The sequence below is a fragment of the Gekko japonicus genome, unplaced genomic scaffold (assembly GCF_001447785.1).
Source record: "Gekko japonicus isolate JY-2015 unplaced genomic scaffold, Gekko_japonicus_V1.1 scaffold400, whole genome shotgun sequence".
NCBI lineage: Eukaryota > Metazoa > Chordata > Lepidosauria > Squamata > Gekkonidae > Gekko > Gekko japonicus.
In genome coordinates this window covers 1,005,474-1,026,959 of record NW_015165246.1, presented here as the reverse complement: position 1 = coordinate 1,026,959, position 21,486 = coordinate 1,005,474, and the positions used below count along the sequence as shown (strand labels likewise).

The 21,486-nt window shown below is 44.6% G+C and overlaps 1 protein-coding gene across 1 annotated transcript in view; it reads right to left on the bottom strand.

The window, feature by feature from the left end:
- Positions 1–21,486, bottom strand: part of MAEA (macrophage erythroblast attacher) — a 43,099-nt gene that overhangs the window by 21,071 nt on the left and 542 nt on the right. The window contains exons 2-3 of the mRNA XM_015410081.1: positions 12,910–13,092; positions 6,570–6,773 (exon numbers count right to left, since the gene is read on the bottom strand). Coding sequence (XP_015265567.1) covers positions 6,570–6,773; positions 12,910–13,092 — 387 coding nt within the window. The remainder of the gene's footprint in view (positions 1–6,569; positions 6,774–12,909; positions 13,093–21,486) is intronic.

Sequence of the window (21,486 nt, the reverse complement as noted above, 5' to 3'; positions counted from 1 at the left end):
ACGTTACAGACCCTGGAAGATTAAATGAATAATCGTCTCTTAACATGCACAGAGAAAGCCAAACCCACTCTTAAATTCACAATCGCTCCCTAAGGCAGACACAGACTCTCTGCAGCACAAGGCACGTGAGGCCGCATGCCTGTAGTCACACTCCTGATAGTAAAGTCTACTATTTACTTTACTTACTTGCCTACATGTTTTAATTGTTCCTAGAATTAGTTAATACACGTGCTCGTTTAGACATACATGATTCAGACAGTCGAAAGCTTGATTTCAAATCAACCCACCTTGTCATGCTTCTGAAAAACTTTATTCCTGATCTCAAGTATAAAACAACAGCACAGCCATTAATTAGCATAACAAGTTAAAGTCCTTGTTTGCCCCACAAATACATTAATTAATTAATTTAATTGCATTTATACCCCGCCCTCCCCGCAAGCTTATTAAAGCGATGAAAGAAAACAGGAAGGAATGTACACAGCAAACTGAATTCGCTAGAGTGAAAAAAAGACTAAACCCATTAGTCCACAAGAACTTTACTGGAAATGCAGTCAATCCTCATGGTGAATTACTTCAATGTGATTCAGACTGCAAGAGGAATGCTGAATCTGCACTTTAAGTACTCCAAGGTGAAGGTACAACCCCCTTTCAAGGTAATCGAAAGGGCTGCAGATCCAGGTCTTCCAACCAGCTTCACTCTGCCCAGCCTCCAGGATGCTAGCTCACATGGGGACGGAGACAGTCAAAGGAAGAGAACTTCTCTCCTGGGACCTCGCACGCACCCCCCACGGACTCTCAGAAGCTTGTCATCAGGGACAACAGCAGGGGTCTTTCCAGGGAGAAGTGGAGAACTCTTTTCCCTTAAAAACAGTCAATTTAGGGGGATTTGATGAGACGACTTCAATGAAAAAGGCTAGGAAGTGGCTGGGAAAGAGAGAGGCCTAAGTGTAGCCCAGCGCAGAAATCTGGACATTCAAGATGATTTGGCCTACTCTGAAATCACCACCACTGGGGGTGAAATTTAGATTGGGGGGAAAGAAGAAGAGATTGGATTTATACCCCGCCCTTCACTACCCAAAGGTGTCTCAGAGCGGCTTACAAACTCCTTTCCCTTCCCCTCCCCACAACAGACACCCTGTGAGATAGGTGAGGCTGAAAGACCTCTGACAGAAACTGCTCTTTTTCAAGAACAGCTCTTATCAGAATTATGGCTTGCCCAAGGTCATCCAGCCAGGTGCAAGTGGAGGAGTGGGGAATCAAACCTGGTTCTCCCAGTCCGCGCACTTATCCACTACACCAAACTGTTTCTTGGTGTCTTTTCACTATTTTCCTTTGCTCCACTGCGTGCTTTTATTTGTACATTCAGAAAACATATATGCTACTGTAACGATTCCTTGTTTATGGGTGTGTGTCTTTTTAAAAGTTTGGTTGCATGTGATAGTCTAGAGTGCTTGAAGAGGCAAGGGTGGTGTGATTGGTGAGTGACAGAGAGAGGGAGGGGTTTTGGAAGTGATGCTGTGTGTGGATGAATATGTATGTCTATCAGGAGTGACAGTTTGAGGTTTTGACAGTGGAAGAGTGACAGTTGATGAGGACAAAAAAACAGTTGGTTAGAAGAGTTCGTTCGGAAGTCTGTGAGAGAACCAGTCTGTGTGTGTGCCGTTAAGAACAGCTGAGGTTGTTCTGAGAGAATAGTAAAATGTAAATGAAAGTAACTGAAGACAAAGTTTAGGAAAGGCTGTATGTCCTGGAGAGAAACAGTGAACTTACATGACCTTGAGTTAAAGTTACAAAGTTACATGCCAAGATCCCTGACAGTGAAGGGGAAAGTGTGTGAAATACCAAAGCAATTGTTTAGTATTTACCCATTCCTAGTTACAGTGTTCTACTATATTATTTACAAATTATATCAATAAATCTTCTTTTATTTAAGTCTGCCAGCTCTGAAAGAAATAATTTCTCATGAAACACATAGACCCCCATGAAAGCCTAAAACCTCAACCTACCTACCCACCCAGTGATAGAAATATTATAGTATAAAGGTTTGGAAAGCCTTAAATTTCCTGGTGGCAGCCGGATATACACAGTAAAACAAAACATAAAGAACACTTTTAAAGTAAAACCAGACCTCCCCAGTTAAGGGGTCGTCACAGCTACTTTCTCCAGAGAACCTGTTCGAAGCGGTTCACAAGTTAAAACATGATAGAATTGTAAGACAGCATAAAACCATAACTACTAAAAGACCCAAGCATTAAAATCCACCTAAAATATTCAGAAGCCTAAAAGGATCCTCATGAAACACCCCCTAAGGCTAGAAGCTGACAGTAAAAACCATTTTAAAAGCTCAAGGGCAGTTCTCGGGAGAGTTCTCTCACTCAGCCCCACCTACCTCACAGGGTGTCTGTTGTGGGGAGGGGAAGGGATTGGAAGCAGCTCTGAGACTCCTTTGGGTTGGGAAGGGCAGGGTATAAATCCATTCTCTTCTCTTCTAAAAGCTCAAACCTCTTAAGTTTTACCCTTAGGGTGAAAGGAAATGTTTTGCCCTGGCACCTACCAGAGAGCAGAGGATGCAGCAGCAGAGATCAAAAAAAGCCCTGCCTCTGGTCCCCAGCCGCCAAAGGCAAAATGGGCAGGGAGGACTGTGTGGGGTGGGGGGGTGCCCAGGCTCAAGCCAATCTTTCTAAAGGAAGGCACAGACAAGTCACACTGCAGTTTTCTCTTCCTGAAACTGGTGTACCGTCTGAATCCACATCAAAGCCTAACTTCAATCAGCGTACAAAGGGGAGGTGGGCAGATCCGTGGAGCAGAATTATTCCAGACCTTCCCCTGTGCCACGACGTCTGGAGCAGAAAAGTAGATCTTAATTAGAAGAAGAGTCTTTTTGGACCCGGGCCAGCTGAGCAAACTCCACATCGCCCGGGACAGAACCAGGTGCCTGTGGGCCTATTCCGCCCCAATACTATGTGTCTGGATTTCAGCACAGCGCTCAACAGAGCAACAAGAATGGTGTAGCCTGCAAGGGACACGTAAGAGGGCAAAGGTGATTTTCTACCAGCATCATCCCAAATGCTAGAGAAGTCACCAATGGGAAGGGAGTTTACCACCTCCTCCCTGATTCATTCAGGAGCTCTTTGCTTTGATTGCCCCTTTCAGCTGCTCGACTTATGCTGACTTGAGACTGTCATCATGACAGAATAAAGGGAAACCGGAAAAGGTATCGACAGCGCTCTCTTGGGACAAGGTTCCTTAAATTGGTGAAAATATAAGGATGAGCCAAATGTCTCATTAAAGGACACAGAAAAATGGAAGAAATCTGGGGTTCTGCACCACTGCCCCGTTTCACTAGCTGCTCGCCTTCCCTTGGGACCTGCCTCAGACTTGCCAGCCTGAAGGAAGTGGGAACAGGGAAATTCAGCACTCCTGCAAAGGACCACAGAGCCATCGCCTTCCGGTCTCCTTCACCCTCCCCCCACCCCTTATCACAGGGATGAACGTGAAATCCAGGGCCAGGCCGCTTGTCACATCCCTGCGGTAACAAATTTAAGAGTCCAGTGGCACCTTTAAGATGAAAGCTCATGAAAGCCCACACCCTGAATAAACCTTTGTTGGACTTAGCCACTGGACTCTAAATTTGGTCTGTTGCTTGAGATCAGCACAGCTGACCACCTGGAACTATCTTCATGAAAGAGCTAAGAATGTTCTGAATGCTCCCACACTTTACATAACCCTCACATCCAGCTCAGTGCTATACTGTCCTTGTAGATGCCAGAAACCCTCTGTGCAGAGAAAAGTATAAGAACGTGGACCTGTCCCTGCCCGTGGTGTAGTCCATTCCAACGCACAACTCCAAGGCCTCATTCTGCCACACGCGGAGCCCATGTACACAAGGCTGGCCTCCTCCACTCCGCTGTCCCTCATACCTTCCCGCACCCTTCCCACCACAATGACAGGGCAAGCTCTCCCAGGGCACTCAGTAGTGACCACAACGCGCCCAGGCCATTCTACCCACACACACACACACACAATTTCAATTTGAGATTGGAGCCAATAAGGCTCGACCCCAGAGGAAAAGTATTTTCCTTTCACCCCTTCCTGCCACTCCTTTGACAGTCTGTGGCATTATTCCAGGGCAACAGAAGATGAATCTAGTTCCAACTGCTGCAATTCTTTTAAAATTAGCTATTACCAATTGATCAGTGTTCTAAATGTTGCTGTTTCTAGTCATTTTATTGACAATTTGAATGCTGGCTGCTTTGGGAGCCTTTCAACTGAGTCTTATGAGCTTCATAAATTTCTTCAACAAACAGATCTTGAAAGACCACAGGGTGGCTCAGTGGCAGCTGCGCAACTAAGGCAAGCATCAAACAGGCATATATAAATTTTAAGGATAGTATGAACTCATGTCAAAAACCTATATACCATATTACATAAAGGCATTTTTTTCAATTTATATTTGGAGACACTCAACTTCCAGTGTGAATATTCAATGCAGCCAAAGGAACAAACATGCAGAATTGGCATGCAAGTGGGATGGAAAACATGCCTGTGTAAAACCTGGTGTGTCCCCCTGTCCACTCTGCATATCCTGACTTTAAAACATTCCCAGCCTCTCTCCCTCTATGAAGAACGATGGAACCAGCAGCACGAGAATATGTCAGCAAGGAAAAACCAGAATTCAGATCCAGAATTCAGATCAATGGCTACTTAAATGTAGAAGTCTGAGCCATGAACAGACGGATCTTTTTAAGAATGAAAAAAGCCCCAGGTTTGCAGGAAAAAAATAAAATCTGAGAAAGTACATGAAATCTGAAAAAGTACCCATCCACCCATCCCAATAATAGAAGCAGCACCTGTATTTTTAAGAAACAGATGCTCTCTGTGGCTGTTATAAGGCAAACAAAGCAATATTGCCAGTTTTAGCCTTTGTTTCTATCAGGGGGGGGGGGGGTATGCAGGGTTTGCTGCCGGTACTGGCCCTGGTGAATCCTCTCTCAGAGGCCAAAGGGCCCTGCATGGTGCAACTTGGCCAGACTCTTTCCTGGGAAAGGATGCTGGGGAAGGGAAGGAGGAAAAGTTGAGGATGAGGGGACTTCTGAGGGGAGAGAAAGAGGAGGCTGAGATTCCCCTTCAAGTCCTTGCAGGTCCCCCTGCTTTTTCAAATATCTAATGCTAAGTCAACCCACAGAGTGTGGATCAAAACAAATTACATAAAATGAGCCAAAGACAGATGAGTGATTTCTCTACCACTTTTGCCACTCGGTCGGACTTTACCCATGAGAGGATGCCAGGGAAGGAGGTAAGGCTGAAAGAAGTGGTGTGAGAGTGGGAAAGGTAGGATGGTGGTTAAAAGAGAAGGAGCAGGGAAACGGGAAAAGCTACAGAGGCTGCTGGGACAGGAAAAGAGGAAATGGGTGGGATACAAGGGGAAATAAGTTGCCCCCAGCAAGTCCTTGTGGGTCCCTCACTTGTACCAACATAAAACTGATAAAAATGCTCTCTGTCTACATTCTTCTTACCCTAGTGACTAAACAGAGTATAAGTTACATATTAAAGTTCTACCTCATAATACATTACAGGAATTGAATAACTTGTGATAATTAGTATCTGGTATACAGCTTTAAGACATGTCTAGTATATATAGCTTGAAGAATTCACTGCAACACTGATTCACTCAAGGGCAAAGGCCACTGAGTACTTCAGCTCTTAAAGAAATGTCATAGCAAGCTACTTCGATTAATAACTTGTGGGAACCACATTTCAAAAAATACTTGCTGCTGGATCCATTTTGCATCAGCATCACTACTGATTGCTCTGGGCTTCATTTGTGCCACAGATGAGTGATTTCTCTACCACTTTTGCTCTGGGCTTCATTTGTGCAATGACATCTCAATGAAGACAATTCAGTGCCCTGAGGCCACAGCAGCCATGTTCTAAATTTATTTGCACATAAAGCAACTTATTTCTACTGAAATCAAAGCACAGCTTGCCCATGGGCAAACACCAGAAACCTTACAAAATGGAGCACAACAGCCATCCAGAAAAACAACAAAACCAATTCAACTAGCTCTCTAGACAGGTACACAACAGCATCTCATGTGCGCATGTCATTGTGTACATGAGCAAACCAGAGCAGGAGATGCTGTGCAACATCTTGCACATCCCCCCTTCTGCAAGTGGAATTATTATAAAGCGGTTTCTTTTTCCATCTACACATCCCTGGTTCTGACCCGGGGATGGCCCTCCCGCTTCTGCCAAACGGCAGCTGATGCAGAAACGTCCACCTCTGCACACAGCAGCTATGATATGACATCATACTTACCTTGCCATACCTGAAGAATCCAGCTGATACTTCTCCCACTAAAAAGTGGGGAGATGCCCTACCAAGATTCTCCGCCAAGTACAGGACAAGGAGCTAGAACTTCATGCCCTGCATGGGCACTCATAACCTGGCCAATGCCAGTCACCCCTCCCCCCAAAACAAATTCCCCTGAGAGGTGGGGTCTTAGTCTTTCAAGTAATTACCATGCATGCCTATGTTTTCACAATTACTTCGCCTAGCAAGTACCAACCTCAATACCGCTTTGCCTGGCTAGTTTTACAGCTGTGTTGTAGTAACCACACCGTAAGAGATGTTCGACCATCATGCGATCCATGCGTTTTTTCTTCCACATATTTGCAGCAGCTGGTTGATCGCTGCTATGTTCTTTAAGATGCTCGATCCTGCGCTTGCATAACTTCGCACTCTCATCTTCAGCCTGGATTGATTCCACTGCCTAGCGAGAGAGAAGACACCTATGCAGTCAGAAGTTAAAACAGTGCCTTAGCCCTCCGTTTCAACCAGCTCAAATTCATTAGTTCGCAATTTGATTTTCTTCCTGCCACTTTATCCAGGCAATCCCTTTCCACAGATCCTTGCAGTAACAAAGATCAGTCAGTCATCAGGCAACTGATACACCTATTTTTAACTATGAAGCGGAGACTTCCAGCACAGAACAGTTCACTTGACTTTTTGACGCCCCAAAGATTGTATCCTTAAAATATCTCTTCCAGAACAAGTTAGTACAGAGCTGCTCCTACCAGCAGGTCAGCTAAAGAATTTAGGGCTTCAGTTTACAGACCTAACCCTAAACCTGTGAGAATGCCCAGCTCTGTTCTGGATTATGGACCGGGCCCTGTGCAGTACAATCTGAAAAAAATGTTCAATGGATTTTGTTCCTTAGTAAAAGGAAAGTACAAGTCTTCAAGCATTTCCAAACACTTTAAAATTTCCTCTTCCTGTACAAGGCTGTTCCTGCTTTGAGCACTCGGCCAAATCACCCACACACAGACCCACCCACATAAAACCACTGCATGGTTGCCAGGGCACTGAAAGGAAGTGGGCAATCACTGTTAGACCTGAAGGACAAATCAAAGCATGGAATACCCAAAAGTCAGAAGCCTCCTTGTTTGCCTTTCGAGAATAAAATACTCGCTATGTTACATCTTCCTGAGGCGTTTAATTTCTGGCCATCCCCAGTCCAGGACTTAATCTAATGTCCAACATTTATGCAGCACCTTTCTTGGAACTCAGTGAGGCTCACAGTGGGTTCCCAGGCATTGCGCCATCCAGGCACTGACCAGACCCACCCCAATGCAGCTTCAGCAAGGCTGCTGCACTGCATGTCTCTGGACCTTTCCCAGATACATCCACACCAGCCTCTCTGAGAATTTATGCATACCTGCCAGCCCGCCTTAAAAATCCAAATCCTTTCTCAGATGGAGTATAATCTTCTCCTGCAACAGAATGCTCCACCTGGGAGATTTTTAAGCATGTGAACTTTAAAGTGCTTCTTGCATTGTTTTACTTCTTAGTCATTTAGCTAACACCAAAGTCTATGTTCACTCACTGCATGCACTAACTCTCACTGACAAAACCTTATGCCAGAGTAAATTGCAGTGAATTCTAAAGTGCTATTGCCTTGCTGTTTTATTTTCCTACAACTGAATAGATCTTGAGTCAATCTCATTACTGCTTCAGACAAGCTTCAGTTTTCAGACAGCATTTCATTTTCGAATAAAAGTGCACAACATGTAGAGAAGCATAAATTAAATTGTTTGTACCTAAAATCCTGGGAGACCAGCTTGGAAATCAGAACATCAGTATCTAGAATCTTTATCATTTGAACATTTAGGATGACAAGCAGCCACTTCCAATTATTCTTCCATAATGTGTGGGAAGAAGTAGTTTATTTTTAAAAGCAAACCTGAGTTTCAAAGCTCTTCAAGAGGACATGATAGCTGGGCCACACACCGCTCCCATCACCCCTCTGACATTCAGGTCAGCAGGCCCTGCTCATTCTACCGTTCAGCCAATCTAGCTATACCCCCTTCCTGATTAAACTGCAGACAGGTTTGTCTTCAAAAACAGGGAAGCAACTCCACTGTACATGTTGTAAATCAGATTCTTTCCAAAAAAACAAGTCCGTATTTACCACCATTATACGTGGGAAAGTCAGGACTTTCCCCCCTTTGAATTAATGATTGGCAACTGCACAAGGGCTTGAATCCAGACAGCTTTTTTGCTTAATTTCCCCAAGAGAGGCACCATGGCTTGGCAACAGAGCATCTCCTTGCCTCACAGAAAGTCCCAAACTCAATCTGCCGCCACAGCAGCAGGAGGTGGAGGAGAGTTGGATTTATACCCCACCCTTCACTCAGAGCGGCTTACAATCTCCTTCCCTTCCTCTCCCCATAACAGTGAGGGAGGTAGAATCATAGAGTTGGAAGGGACCTCCAGGGTAATCTAGTCCAACCCCCTGCACAGGTGGGGCTGAGAGAGCTCTGAGAGAACTGTGACTGACCCAAGGTCATCCACCTGGCGGCTGCATGTGGAGGAGTGTGGAATCAAACCCAGTTCTCCAGATTAAGATTCCGCCACTCTTTACCACTATATCAAAAGGATCTGGTGATATGAAAGACCTCTGCCTGAGATCCCCGAGCCCCACTGCCAATCATAATGGACCATATGGACGTTGATGGGCCAAGGATCTGATTCAGTATAAGACAGTTTTATAGGAGTGTGCGTTCGGTAAAGCCGAATCTGATCTGATTCAGCTGCTGAATATAGAATGCCCCAAAATCCCCAAAAATATTCAGGGGTTTTCAGCTTTTTTCAGCATTACCAAATACAGGTGAAGCAAGGGTTTAAACTTTAAAGGGCTCCACTTACCTTCTTTTTCCCACTGTTTTTGTCTTTTTCCCACCCTTTGTTCTGCTTTCCAGGAGGGAGGGGGAAGAGGGACCTTACATGCAGACAATCTCTGCAATGCATTAGCAAATGCCATTGCAGCTTGCAAGGCTGTTGTTGCTGCTGGCTTCACTTGTTGAAGCTCAACTACTTGCTTGCTGCTTTCCCAGGGGGAGGAGCCCTGGCCAATAGGATTACAGATAAGGGTGGCATACTTTGACCAATCACAGAAGTTTGTTCTTTTTTGAAATTCTTCTGTGCATGGACAGAGAGCAAAAAAGCAGGGGTCTCTGGCTGGCTAACTCCATTCATGCTGCTGAGACCTGGGTTGGAGATTGTGTGGCTGGCTTCTGCTTCAGTCTCTGCTCTGAGCCTGCTTTCCTACTGCTATTGGACTACTTCAGGTCAAGATCCATCCTGCCTCCTGGACAACAGAAGACTGAATACATCACTGGTTTGACTTATTATAGCCATTTTTTAAAAACTTTTCTAATTTTTTGTGGGCTGGTGGGTTTGGGGCCTGGGGGTGGTGGATAGCCCTCTGGGCCCTAGGGCATCTTGGGCCTCTTCCTTGGCCTCTTCCGGGGTTTTTTTTTTGGGGGGGGGGGCGTTCTTCTAATTTGTGGTTTGTTGCCAGCCTGTTGCTTGCAGTTTAAATGTTTTAATTTTTTTTTTTACTGTGCTTGATATTTCTTGGCTTGTTGGGGGTTTTTTGGGGGGAGGGGAGTTACTGACTAGGCCTTCTGCCTGGGGTCTAGGCTCTCTATTTTTGTTTTTCTGTTTTGTGGTTCTTCTGTTGCCTTTTAGCAGTTTAAATTTTTAAAATTGTTTTATTGTGTTTTATATTTCTGGGGACTTTTGGTTTCTTAGGGAGGGTGGGACTGACTCTGACTAGGCCTTCTGCCTGGGGCCTAGGCTCTCTGTTTTTGGTTCTTCTGTTGCCTTTTAGTAGTTTAGCAATGGACAGGCACTACCCCCTCCCCCTCACTTTTTGAGGCATTACTGGGCAGGGCTTCTCTGTATTTGTTGTGTGATTCTATGCTAAAGTTGCCATCAGTTGAGCCGGGCTGGCATTTGTCACAATGGCACTGGGTTCTGTTGGTTGGCACTGGCTACTAGCACTAGAACATTGCCTTGGTTCTGCTGCTAGCCTTGCAAATATGCCCCCTCCCTCAAGTTTATAGTATACTTTAGAGATTATCAGATTTGATCTCAGTCCTGTTGGGTTTTGGCACTGCCACAGTAGCACTGGTTCTGGTGGGCACATTGCCCTGGTTCTGCTGCTGGCCTTGCAAACATGCCCCCTCACACCACACCACAGAGTTTCTACTGCAGAGATTCTCTGGAAGAAACTGCTGGGTGGCTGGTTTTATATCTGCCTGCCTGATAAATCACCAGGCCCAGATGGCATACATCCGAGAGTTCTGAAAGAACTCAATTGTGAACTTGTGGATCTCCTGACAAAAATATGTAATCTCTCCTTAAAATCAGCCTCCATTCCTGAGGACTGGAAGGTAGCTAATGTCACTCCCATCTTTAAAAAGGGTTCCAGAGGAGATCCGGGAAATTACAGGCCAGTCAGTCTGACGTCGATACCGGGTAAATTGGTGGAAACCATTATTAAGGAAAGAATTAGTAGGCACATAGATGAACAAAACCTATTGAGGCAGACTCAACATGGGTTCTGTAAGGGAAGATCTTGTCTCACTAACCTGTTAATGTTCTTTGAGGGGGTGAACAAATTGAGGCAGACTCAGCACGGTTTCTGTAAGGGAAGATCTTGTCTCACTAACCTGTTAGTGTTCTTTGAGGGGGTGAACAAACATGTGGACAAGGGGGATCCAATAGATATTGTTTACCTTGACTTCCAGAAAGCTTTTGATAAAGTTCCTCATCAAAGGCTCCTAAGTAAGCTCAAAAATCATGGGATAAAAGGACAAGTCCTTTTATGGATCAAAAACTGGCTAATTAATAGAAAACAGAGAGTGAGTATAAATGGGCAGTTCTCCCAGTGGAGGGGTGTAAGCAGTGGGGTACCACAGGGATCAGTACTTGGTCCACTGCTTTTTAACTTGTTCATTAATGATTTGGAGTTGGGAGTAAGCAGTGAAGTGGCTAAATTTGCGGATGATACGAAGTTGTTCAGGGTGGTGAAAACCAGTGAGGATTGTGAGGCACTCCAAAGGGATCTGTCAAAGTTGGGCGAGTGGGCGTCAACATGGCAAATGGGGTTCAATGTGGCCAAGTGCAAGGTGATGCACATTGGAGCCAAAAATCCTAAATATAAATACACGTTGATGGGGTCTGAACTGGCAGAGACTGATCAAGAGAGAGATCTTGGAGTTGTAGTAGATAACTCACTGAAAATGTCGAGACAGTGTGTGACTGCAATAAAGAAGGCCAATGCTATGCTGGGGATTATTAGGAAGGGTATTGAAAACAGATCAGCCAATATAATAATGCCCCTATATAAATCAATGGTGAGACCTCATTTGGAATACTGTGTGCAGTTCTGGTCACCACACCTTAAAAAGGATATTATAGCTTTGGACAAAGTGCAGAAAAGGGCAACTCGAATGATAAAAGGGTTGGAACACTTTCCCTATGAGAAAAGGTTAAGGCGCTTAGGGCTCTTTAGCTTGGAGAAACGACGACTGAGGGGTGACATGATTGAGGTTTATAAGATTATGCATGGGAAAGAGCAGGTAGAGAAAGAGGTACTTTTCTCCCTTTCTCACAATACAAGAACTTGTGGGCACTCCATGAAGTTGCTGAGCGGTCGGGTTAGAACGGATAAAAGGAAGTACTTCTTCACCCAAAGAGTGATTAACACTTGGAATTCACTGCCACAGGAAGTGGTGGCAGCTACAAGCATGGACGGCTTCAAAAGGGAATTAGATAAGCATATGGAGCAGAGGTCCATCAGTGGCTATTAGCCACAAGGTATAGATAGGGGCTCTGGGGCAAGTGATGCTCTGTCATCTTGGTGCTTTGGGGGGGGTCAACAGTGGGAGGGCTTCAAATGTCCTGGCCCCACTGGTGGACCTCCTGATGGCACTGGTATTTCTGGCCACTGTGGGATACAGAGTGTTGGACTGGATGGGCCTTTGGCCTGATCCAACATTGGCATCTCTTATGTTCTTATGTTTCCCCTTTCACAGGAAACAATGGAGTATTGGGGGCACTCTCTTTGGATGCCCCTAGAATTGGACCACCTAGTCCAATCTTTTCCAAACTTAGTTCTTTTGGGGAGAGGCTCCAGCAGCTACAGTACAAATTTGATGCCTCTACCTCAAACCCCCTCCCCCCAAATACTCCTGAGAAGATTCTTGCCATTGACTACAATGGCCCCATAGGATATAATGGAGCCAGATATATTTGGGGATACCAAATATTTTCAGATATCCATACAATACTGGTATTGGTATTCGGGTGTGTTCGGGAATACCAAAAAAACCAGCTTTATTATACCCAAATCTGGGGGGAGGACCACATTTCCCCCCCTGCAGCCTTTCTGGGTGGTCAAGGGGAACCCCTCAGCAGAGGAAAAGCTGGTTGGATCCATTCCAGTGTGCATACCACATGCAAACAGTGAAGTAAGATGCCGACACATTACTTGCTGTAGGAGATTTTAGTTTCTTTGAAAGCCACAGCACTGACATGAAGTAGGAGTGCCATCTTACCTTTCGTTTCAAAACACTGAGCTTTTCAACTACTCCATCAAGGAGACTAACCACAGAATCCACCGCTGGACAGCTGCTCAGAGTCTTCTCTAGTTCGGCTACCACCATAGTAACGTGGCTAGTCTCTCGGTCAATGTTTTTCTGAGCTGCCCGGAATCGTTTGTTCAGTGTTTCATATGGCACCTTTTGAGGAAAGAAACACAATATAGATTTCTTATCATTAACAGATCAATGGCACATCGCAGGAAATGTTTTCTCTACATGTGAGTGCCACTTTGAAGTTCTGTGCCTGTTCCAAACTATTCTCTCTATTTGCTTCATAAAATCTAGGATGCGGGAACTCAAACAGTTGCTTTTATGGATCTTGACCTACTCACTAAACATTCCCAGCTTCCTCAAAATTGACTTGACTCGCAGTATTCATACTAGTCAATTTAGGCACAAAAATGTCAGCAACTAATTAAGTTTTTTAAGTTTTCAGTTGTTAGAAAAAGTTATTTTGTAGCTAATCAAAGAGTAGCGATGTAAATACTTGAAAAAACTGGAGGTGGGTTGTTCATGAGAACTCTTTAAAAATTCATTTATTTATTCAAAACATTTGTCCCCTTTCTCCTTTGCGAAACTCAAGGCAACTTACAATATATATAAAACATTATAAAATACACAGGAAAAACAACAGTTATATGGCCCATCAAAACCAAGTATGAGTACAGGGGCACCATTCAAGTTTTATTCTGGGTATAAGCTTTCATGTACACACACTGTTATACCCAGAACAAAACTTGGCAGTGGGGTGAACAGCACGCCAGCAGAATCCCTACCCTGTCCCAATCACCCACCTGCAGGGAATATGCACTCAAAAATGGTGGACTGCTGGATAAGGCACCACGAGAGATTGAATCAAAGTAGACCACCACAACTTCCCCTCCACATCCCCCTGGCCTGGCCTGCTTGCTCTACAGAAAAACCTGGAGAGCAGAGCTGGGTCAGACTGACTCTCCCAGCCTCATCCAACCATGTCAGCCTGCTCATCCAGGATTAAATCCTGAATGGCCGACATTACAGATCTGGCAGTCAGCAGCAGGATCATAAGGCCAAGGGGGCAAAACCAGGTCTCTGTTGGCTGGGAGGCAAGCTTGAATTTTACCAACAGCAGTGAGAAAAAAACTCCTATGAAGTATTTTCTCTTCTGGAATGAGGGAAATGCTTCTTAAAATAAGGGTTTTCACACCTCAAAGGTACAGTATAAAAAAAAGTCTGAGGACTTTTTCAATTTTCCCAGTGGAAAAACCAGACATCTAGGGGAGTACTGATTACTGCCTCCTACAAAATAGTTTCTCTGTCTGAGTGACAAAGAAAGCATTTCACTCATTCCAAACGTACACACATGAAAAAATGTGAGGACTTTCTCAACTAAACAATCAGGAAATCTGGGGGGACACTGGGGCTGAGACACTATACTATATTTCCCTGCAATTTTTTCCCCCCTGGGGGAATTCTTTCTTCCCCTTGGCTCCAAAATTCCAGGGAACTTTATATCTCTAACAGAGATGCCTTCAGAACAAATTTGGAGTCCAATGGCATCTTTAAGACCAACAAAGGTTTATTCAAGGTATGAGCTTTCGTGTGCATGCACACTTTTCCAAATACACTGGAATGGACGGTAGAGTTCAAACTTATAGACAGGCTGAACAGCAAATTTACATGTAACATGATAAAGAATGTGTAAAGTCATCTTTTCTAATTGTGGGAAGTAAATTGAGACTCACCATTCATCTCCTCTCAGGCATGGAGGTAACTTAACACCATTTTTTTTAATGGGTGTAGTGGTATGTCAGCAAAACATCCCAATATCCCTTCCATTACACTCAGTATTCTAATATACTATTCTGAAAAAGAAATACACTAAAATACAGAGGATGCATAGTCCTTCTTGCTGAGAAATACACGTGAGGACTGAATGAGTTAGCATATGTAATAAGATAAGAAACCAATATCCCTGTCGAGTCCTGGGGAGGTTTTTGTTCCAAGTGTTGTAATAACTTGTAATTCAGCAATTTCCTTTTCCATTCTGTTCCTGAAGCTCCTTTGTAATAAAACAACTACTTTGAGGTCACCCACTGAATGTCCTGGAAGGCTGAAGTGTTCTCTTACAGGTTTATCAGTCTTGTGATTCCTGATGTCAGATTTGTGTCCATTTATCCTCTGGCATAGGGTTTGTCTGGTTTGTCCTATGTAGAGAACCAAAGGGCATGGTAGGCATTTAATGGCATACATAATGTTAGAAGACAAGCAAGTGAATGAGCCTCTGATGGTGTAGTTGATGTTGTTAGGTCCAGTAACTGTGCTGTCTGGGTATATGTGGCAGCATACGTTTCTTAGCTTGTTATTTAGTTTGCTTTTTGCATAACTTAAAACTTTTTTATCATGTTACGTGTAAATTTGCTGTTCAGCCTGTCTGTTAAGTTTGAACTCTACTGTCCATTCCAGCGTGTTTGAAAAAGTGTACATGCACACAAAAGCTCATACTTTGAATAAACTTTTGTTGGTCTTACATTTGTTCTACTGCTTCAAACCAACATGGCTGACCACCTGGAACTATCTTCAGAGATGTCTTCATTCACTGGTCTTGGCACAAAACATGGCTATGCTAAAAGCTGCAGCAGAAGTGAGAAACATAAACAGAAGTCTACTGAAGAGTGTTTGGGAAATGTCACTCATGACACTGACCACCCCCCATCAGTGCTGAAGACGAGAGAACTGAAAGGGAGAGGAGGAGGAGAGGGGAGAGATGCCCAGATGTCTTTCGTTTCCCTCTCACAAAATGTGCACAGACCCCATCTTGGTGTGCAAATGAGACCAGAGGGTTGTGGGGACACTACGGAGTCCCCATAAATGAAATCATGTACCATCTTGAAAGAGGGTTTGGAAAAGAAATGGAATAGGGAATAATGCCGTAGAACAAATGACCAGCGTGTCCCTACGTTTGTGGGATCCAAAGCCTTGGCACACACTGGGTGACACAATGGGCTGCAGGGACGTCCTCCACCCTAAGCTGAAGGAAGCCTCTGTGGGCTACAGGAAGGCTTCAAGGCTGGCTTAGCAGAGTGGGAGGAGGCAGGAGAACACAACTCTCTAAGTGTTCTTCCTGTGGCTGACAACAGCTTTGTGACATGCAGAGGATTCCACTCCCATGTCAAAACCATTGTTTCTTACAATCCAGTGGGCGAGTCTATCTAGTCAAATGTGTTACTGAGAATGTCATCAAGGGCCACCACGGCCTCATTTCATGACAGCACTTAATGCCAGCAAAATAATCTCTAAAGTGAAGTAGTTAGGAAAGGAAATTTTTACTGAGAAGATTAGGAAGGACTACGTTTATTGTTACGTTATTTCCTACAAATTTTTATTTCTCCAGTATTAGGCTGGAGGCTGACAAAAACAAGTGATTATTCTGAACACTATCCAATTTCAAAAACACCGCTGTTTTTATTCATTTTATTTTATAACTATTGTGTCCTCAGTAGCTCTTCACCTAAAATGAACGATTTCATGGGTAACATGTTACTTGGTCTGTGTTACCAGAAAGATGGGATTTGAAAGAGTGATGCTGGTGGCTGCGCAGTTTGTTGGTAGTGAGGGAGCCAGGAACACAGACAGACCTCAGATTCCAGGTTGGTATAAAGAAGCAGGATATGAAAATAAGAGAGGGAAGGAAGTCACACCCACTCTCCCCACTTGTCCAATCTGAGGCTTTACATGTGCAAAGGCTGCTTACAAGTACAACTGTAGAAAATAAAAGTCTCCATTTTGTCCAAGGGTCAAAGTCTCTGTTTTGCTTGCTAACAGCAAAAAAAAGGTTTTAAATTAAATTCATAAACACACAGTTCATCCTTTATCTTTCTCTAAAAGTGCAAAGTGTCACGAAGATCAATTACTAGAAAGTGAGGGGGACAGAACTTGGGATGCCAGCCTTCAGGTGGGGCCTGGGGATCCCCAAGAATTACAGCTCCTCTCCAGACTACAGAGATCAGTTCCCCCTGGAGGAAATGGCTGCTTGGGAGGGTGGACTCTAGGGCATTGTGCCCCACTGAGGTCCCCGTCCTCCCCAGGCTCCACCCCTAAATCTCCAGGAGTTCCCCAACCTGGTTCTGGCCACCACACCATCCCCCGCCCGGGGGGGGGGGAACTTGGTAACACGAGACAGAGAACAGATCTGGGCAAGGAGAAGAAATTTGGATTGTGAGAAAGGAGATGGAAACCACAGAACCAAAAGTGAATGTTTGAAGAGCATATTCCAAATATCTTGAGGCAATATTTCTGAGTATAGCCTTCACTAATTTAAGGAGCTGCGGTGGCTCAAGTGGTTAAGATGCTGAACTGCAGGCTGTGGAAGGTCAGTAGTTCAGCAGTTCGAGACCCGGGTGCCGCATGATGGAGTGAGCTCCCGTCTCTAGTTCCAACTCCTGTCAACCTAGCAGTTCGAAAGCAAGAAAATGCAAGTAGATAAATAGGTACCGCTTCGGTGGGAAGGGAACAGCATTCCGTGTGCCTTGGTGTTTAGTCATGCCGGCCACATGACCACGGAAATGTCTTCGGACAGCGCTGGCTCTTCGGCTTTGAAACGGAGATGAGCACCGCAACCCTAGAGTCGGATTCGACTGGCTTTCGAGCAAGGGAACCTTTACCTTTATTTAAGATCATAACACAATTTAAATGTGTGTCTATTAATGAATAACCTGTTGAATCAGAAACGGTTCTTCCAATGACTTCATAAACATTCATTGTCTGATACAACTATAAAATGAATCCTAAGTTTCCAAAATCATTCACTATTTAAAAATGTACAGCACTGACTAAAAAGAAACCCTCAACTACATTGCAAAAAAACCAGTATTAAGGTTTTAACAACCTAGAATAATACATTTTAAGGCTCTGGTCACACGGGCTGGAAAATGCGGTGGGGGGGAGCGTGGCTGTTTGCCCCAGAGCAAAATAACGCGCGGCTGCACGATCAGACGTCCGGTTGGGGTCCTGTCGAGGTCCTGTGGTTAGGGGGGAGGTGCCGATCACACCACAGGCAAAGAAGCAGGGCGGCGCGGCAAATGGGGTTGTGTTTGTTTTTTTAAAAAACTGAAGTGTGCGCATGCTCTGTTGGGTGCTTGTGCGCATCCCACGGAGACTTGGGGGAAAAACCTTTTTGCAAGGGGACATGGGCGGGCGCCGGATGCCACTGGAAACGCGATCAGACGCCCGCCCTTGCCCCGCGGTTTCCGGAAACTAGTACCTCGGAGGTACTAGTTTTTTACCCAGCATCTTTGGCGGGAAGCCTCGGGTAAGCCACTGGAACGCTACGCTTCCCAGATGTGGTGGTGTGATCGCGCCTGGAAAATCCGCCTATCTTCCGTCTCTGTAGCGTGGCTAATGCTCCGTGTGACCGCAGCCAAAGACAGCCTTCCTGATTTAAATCAAATCCACCCTGTTTGATACAGCAAAATTGGCATATCTACAGGTGTTGCTTTACTTCCTGTGGCAAAATACCCTAGGAACCTATAAGGTATGCTTAAGACCTGTTTTCTGCCATGTCAGTATCTGTCAAATGTTAGCGAAGTCAACCAGCAATGGAAACGGGGCCTCTCTCTCAATATATTTAAGGGCCCAAAGCAGCATGTATTACCTTTCTTGGACATTTTGCAAGGCTAGAAGGATTTATTTCCACCACACTGCTGACTTTGTCTTCAATCAATAATAAGCAACCATCATTTTGCATGCATTTGCCACATGGGAAGCTCATCAGTCTCATCAATTGTACAAATTAATGCAACAGCTCTTCTCACCAATATTCCATTACCTCTCAAGGTATCACATTGCACATCTTTTTATGTTAAAACTTTTGGGTTCAAAAAAGCATTTCCAAAAGACAGTATTAAATCATTTGGAAAATGTCAGGATCAGGATAAATGCAGGTGGTCAGCCGTGTTGGTCTGAAGCAGTAGAACAAATTTAGAGTCCAAGTCATGTGCAAGGCACACTTTTTTAAATACTCAAAGCTCATACCTTGAATAAACCTTTCTTGGTCTTAAAGGTGCCACTGGACTGTAAATTTGTTTTAATACTATTAAGATAAGCTCTTTAAAAAGTATAATTCCAGAATGGTAACAGACTGAGGATAAATATATTCGTGGTGGTGGAAGGTGCCGTCAAGGGGCAGCTGGCAACCCCATAAGGTTTTTAAGGCAAGAGAGGAACAGAGGTGGTTTGCCCTTGCCTGCCTTTGTGTAGCTTCCCTGGACTTCCCTGATGGTCTCCCATCCAAATGCTAACCAGCGCTGACCCTGCTTGGCTTCCAAGATTGGGCTGGCCTGGGCCATCCAGGTCAGGGCAAATGTATTCTTACAAGTATTACTACAGCACAGAATAAACTCCCCTTCCTATTCTTGAGCAGCAATGGGCACACACTCATAGTGCAGCTGCAATGAAGTGAGCTCAGACTAATAAAAGCTTGTGTCGGAATATGGTCTTTTTAAGGTGTCGCTGGTACCATCTGATTTGCTGCTACACAGAAACACTCAGCTACCTAGGAATTAACTGCATTACATGGTTTCCTAAGACTGTGACAGGAAGCACACTTTACCACTTGTTGAGAAAGAGACTAATATTGTTGTTTATGGAGTGATATCTGCTGACATACCACTTGGACTGTGCATAAGCATACACCCTGGGCTTAGGGAAAGCTGCCTGAATCACCTGTTGTGAGAGGTTTCACATAGAAGGTATCTACTTGCTTTTCATGTTAATGAAGCTAGCAAACACATACAGCTCCTAGCCTTAGGGAAAGGGAAGCACATTTTGCCATTGTTAGCAGAAACCACAGCTCAAAGACAAGAATCCCCCATTGCTGAAGGGCTGGATGTCACACAATACAAGTCTTCAATCTACATCTGAATTGCCATTTCCTGGCAGATGTGGCTTTGATTGCCTAGGAAAGCCTAGATCTATCTGCACATCAAGGAAGGTCCTGAAGCCAAGACTTCACACCTGACCAGATGGCTTGTCCCTGAGTTAGAGTTTAGTATTTCAATATTGGCCCAACCCTTAGAGTTACCACCCTCTCTGCACGCACCAATAAGATGCAGGGATGGGACGGACTTACAGGTAGGTGGATCCCAGGATGGCAAGGTTGCCAACCACCCCAAAGATTCACCTATAAAAACTGAGGACCATGTGCAGGGTCCTTTGCTAGCCGCAAACCCTTCATCATCCTCTGTCTACTTTTATCCCCAAAAGACCAGCTTTCTATCCAACAACCCTTTGTCTATTCTGGATCTCTTGGTGTGCGCAGCCAAGGAGGTCCACACTTTGCTGGCTGGTTCTGGCAGTGTGAGTTAGAAATACCCCTAGGTACTATTTTCTTTACCCCTCAATTCTTCATTGCAACAGACAAGGCTTCAGGAAAAGATAAGTATGAACGTATACCTACCCACCTCCTAAGTAAAAGGAACTATTTTTCTATTTCTGTACTTCTAAGGAACTTGATTGTATGTGTGTGAGATTCTGTTTTGTATGTGTGCGATTTTGATATTCTTCAGTAAAAGACAAATTGTTTTTTAATTCACCAGTCTCGTCTCTCTCACTGGTACATTCTTGGGGTGAACCGGACTTCCGTAAACTTTGGCAGGAACCCATATTAAATTTAATTTGCCACCTGTTTTAGATAAAACAGTTTGGCTTACACACTGCTTAGTTTTCTAATTCCAAATGTTCAGTATGATGACCACTGAGCTCTTGCTTTGACTAACACTTCCTTGGTTTTTGCTACTTACAACCAGCTAGGTCACACTCCCAGACATCCACACTACTCTCTTTCATTCAGCTGTTCATTACTAGGTCACCAAACACCTGACACCACTGGGGGCTGTACTTATCCCACAGGGTGCTCTGAATCATCTGTCAATGATCTGGGACTACACAGTAGCATGTCATCACCCAGGACATTACTACAAGAGACTAACCAGTTTCCTTGCACGTGATGGCACTGAGGCATGAACAAACAAATAGACAGTAAAACACAACTGCGCGGATAGTACAACCTTCCAAAACATCAGTACACAACAAATTTATTCACAGCAAAAAGCCAGCACTCCAATACAACCACAAGCATAAATGAAATATGTAAAATGAATATCAAACAGAGCATGCATGTAAAAACCTGTTAAGTCCTGTAACAAACTACATCCATTCGTCTTTCACTAGGAGCTTTCTAGTCCTTACAGCCAACCAGCCAAATGTGGCAAGTTTAGCTGCACATCAGTACACAATTTAACGGTGCAACCAGAAGTGCTAAAACAATTTAAAAGCAACAATCCTGTGGGGTTCAGGATAGAAGTCCCTGATCCCAATATAAAGACAATTTACATTAAATGCAGGTCTCCGTCCACAGATGCCAGAACCGACACCAAGCGCCTTCCTCAGTGGAGACACGAAGGCACCGAGTCTGAGGTGGACTCAGCGGCGCGCCCCACACGCCAGGGAGAACCGCTCCGTCCCCGGGGGGGGGGGGGGGGGGCCGCCTTCAGC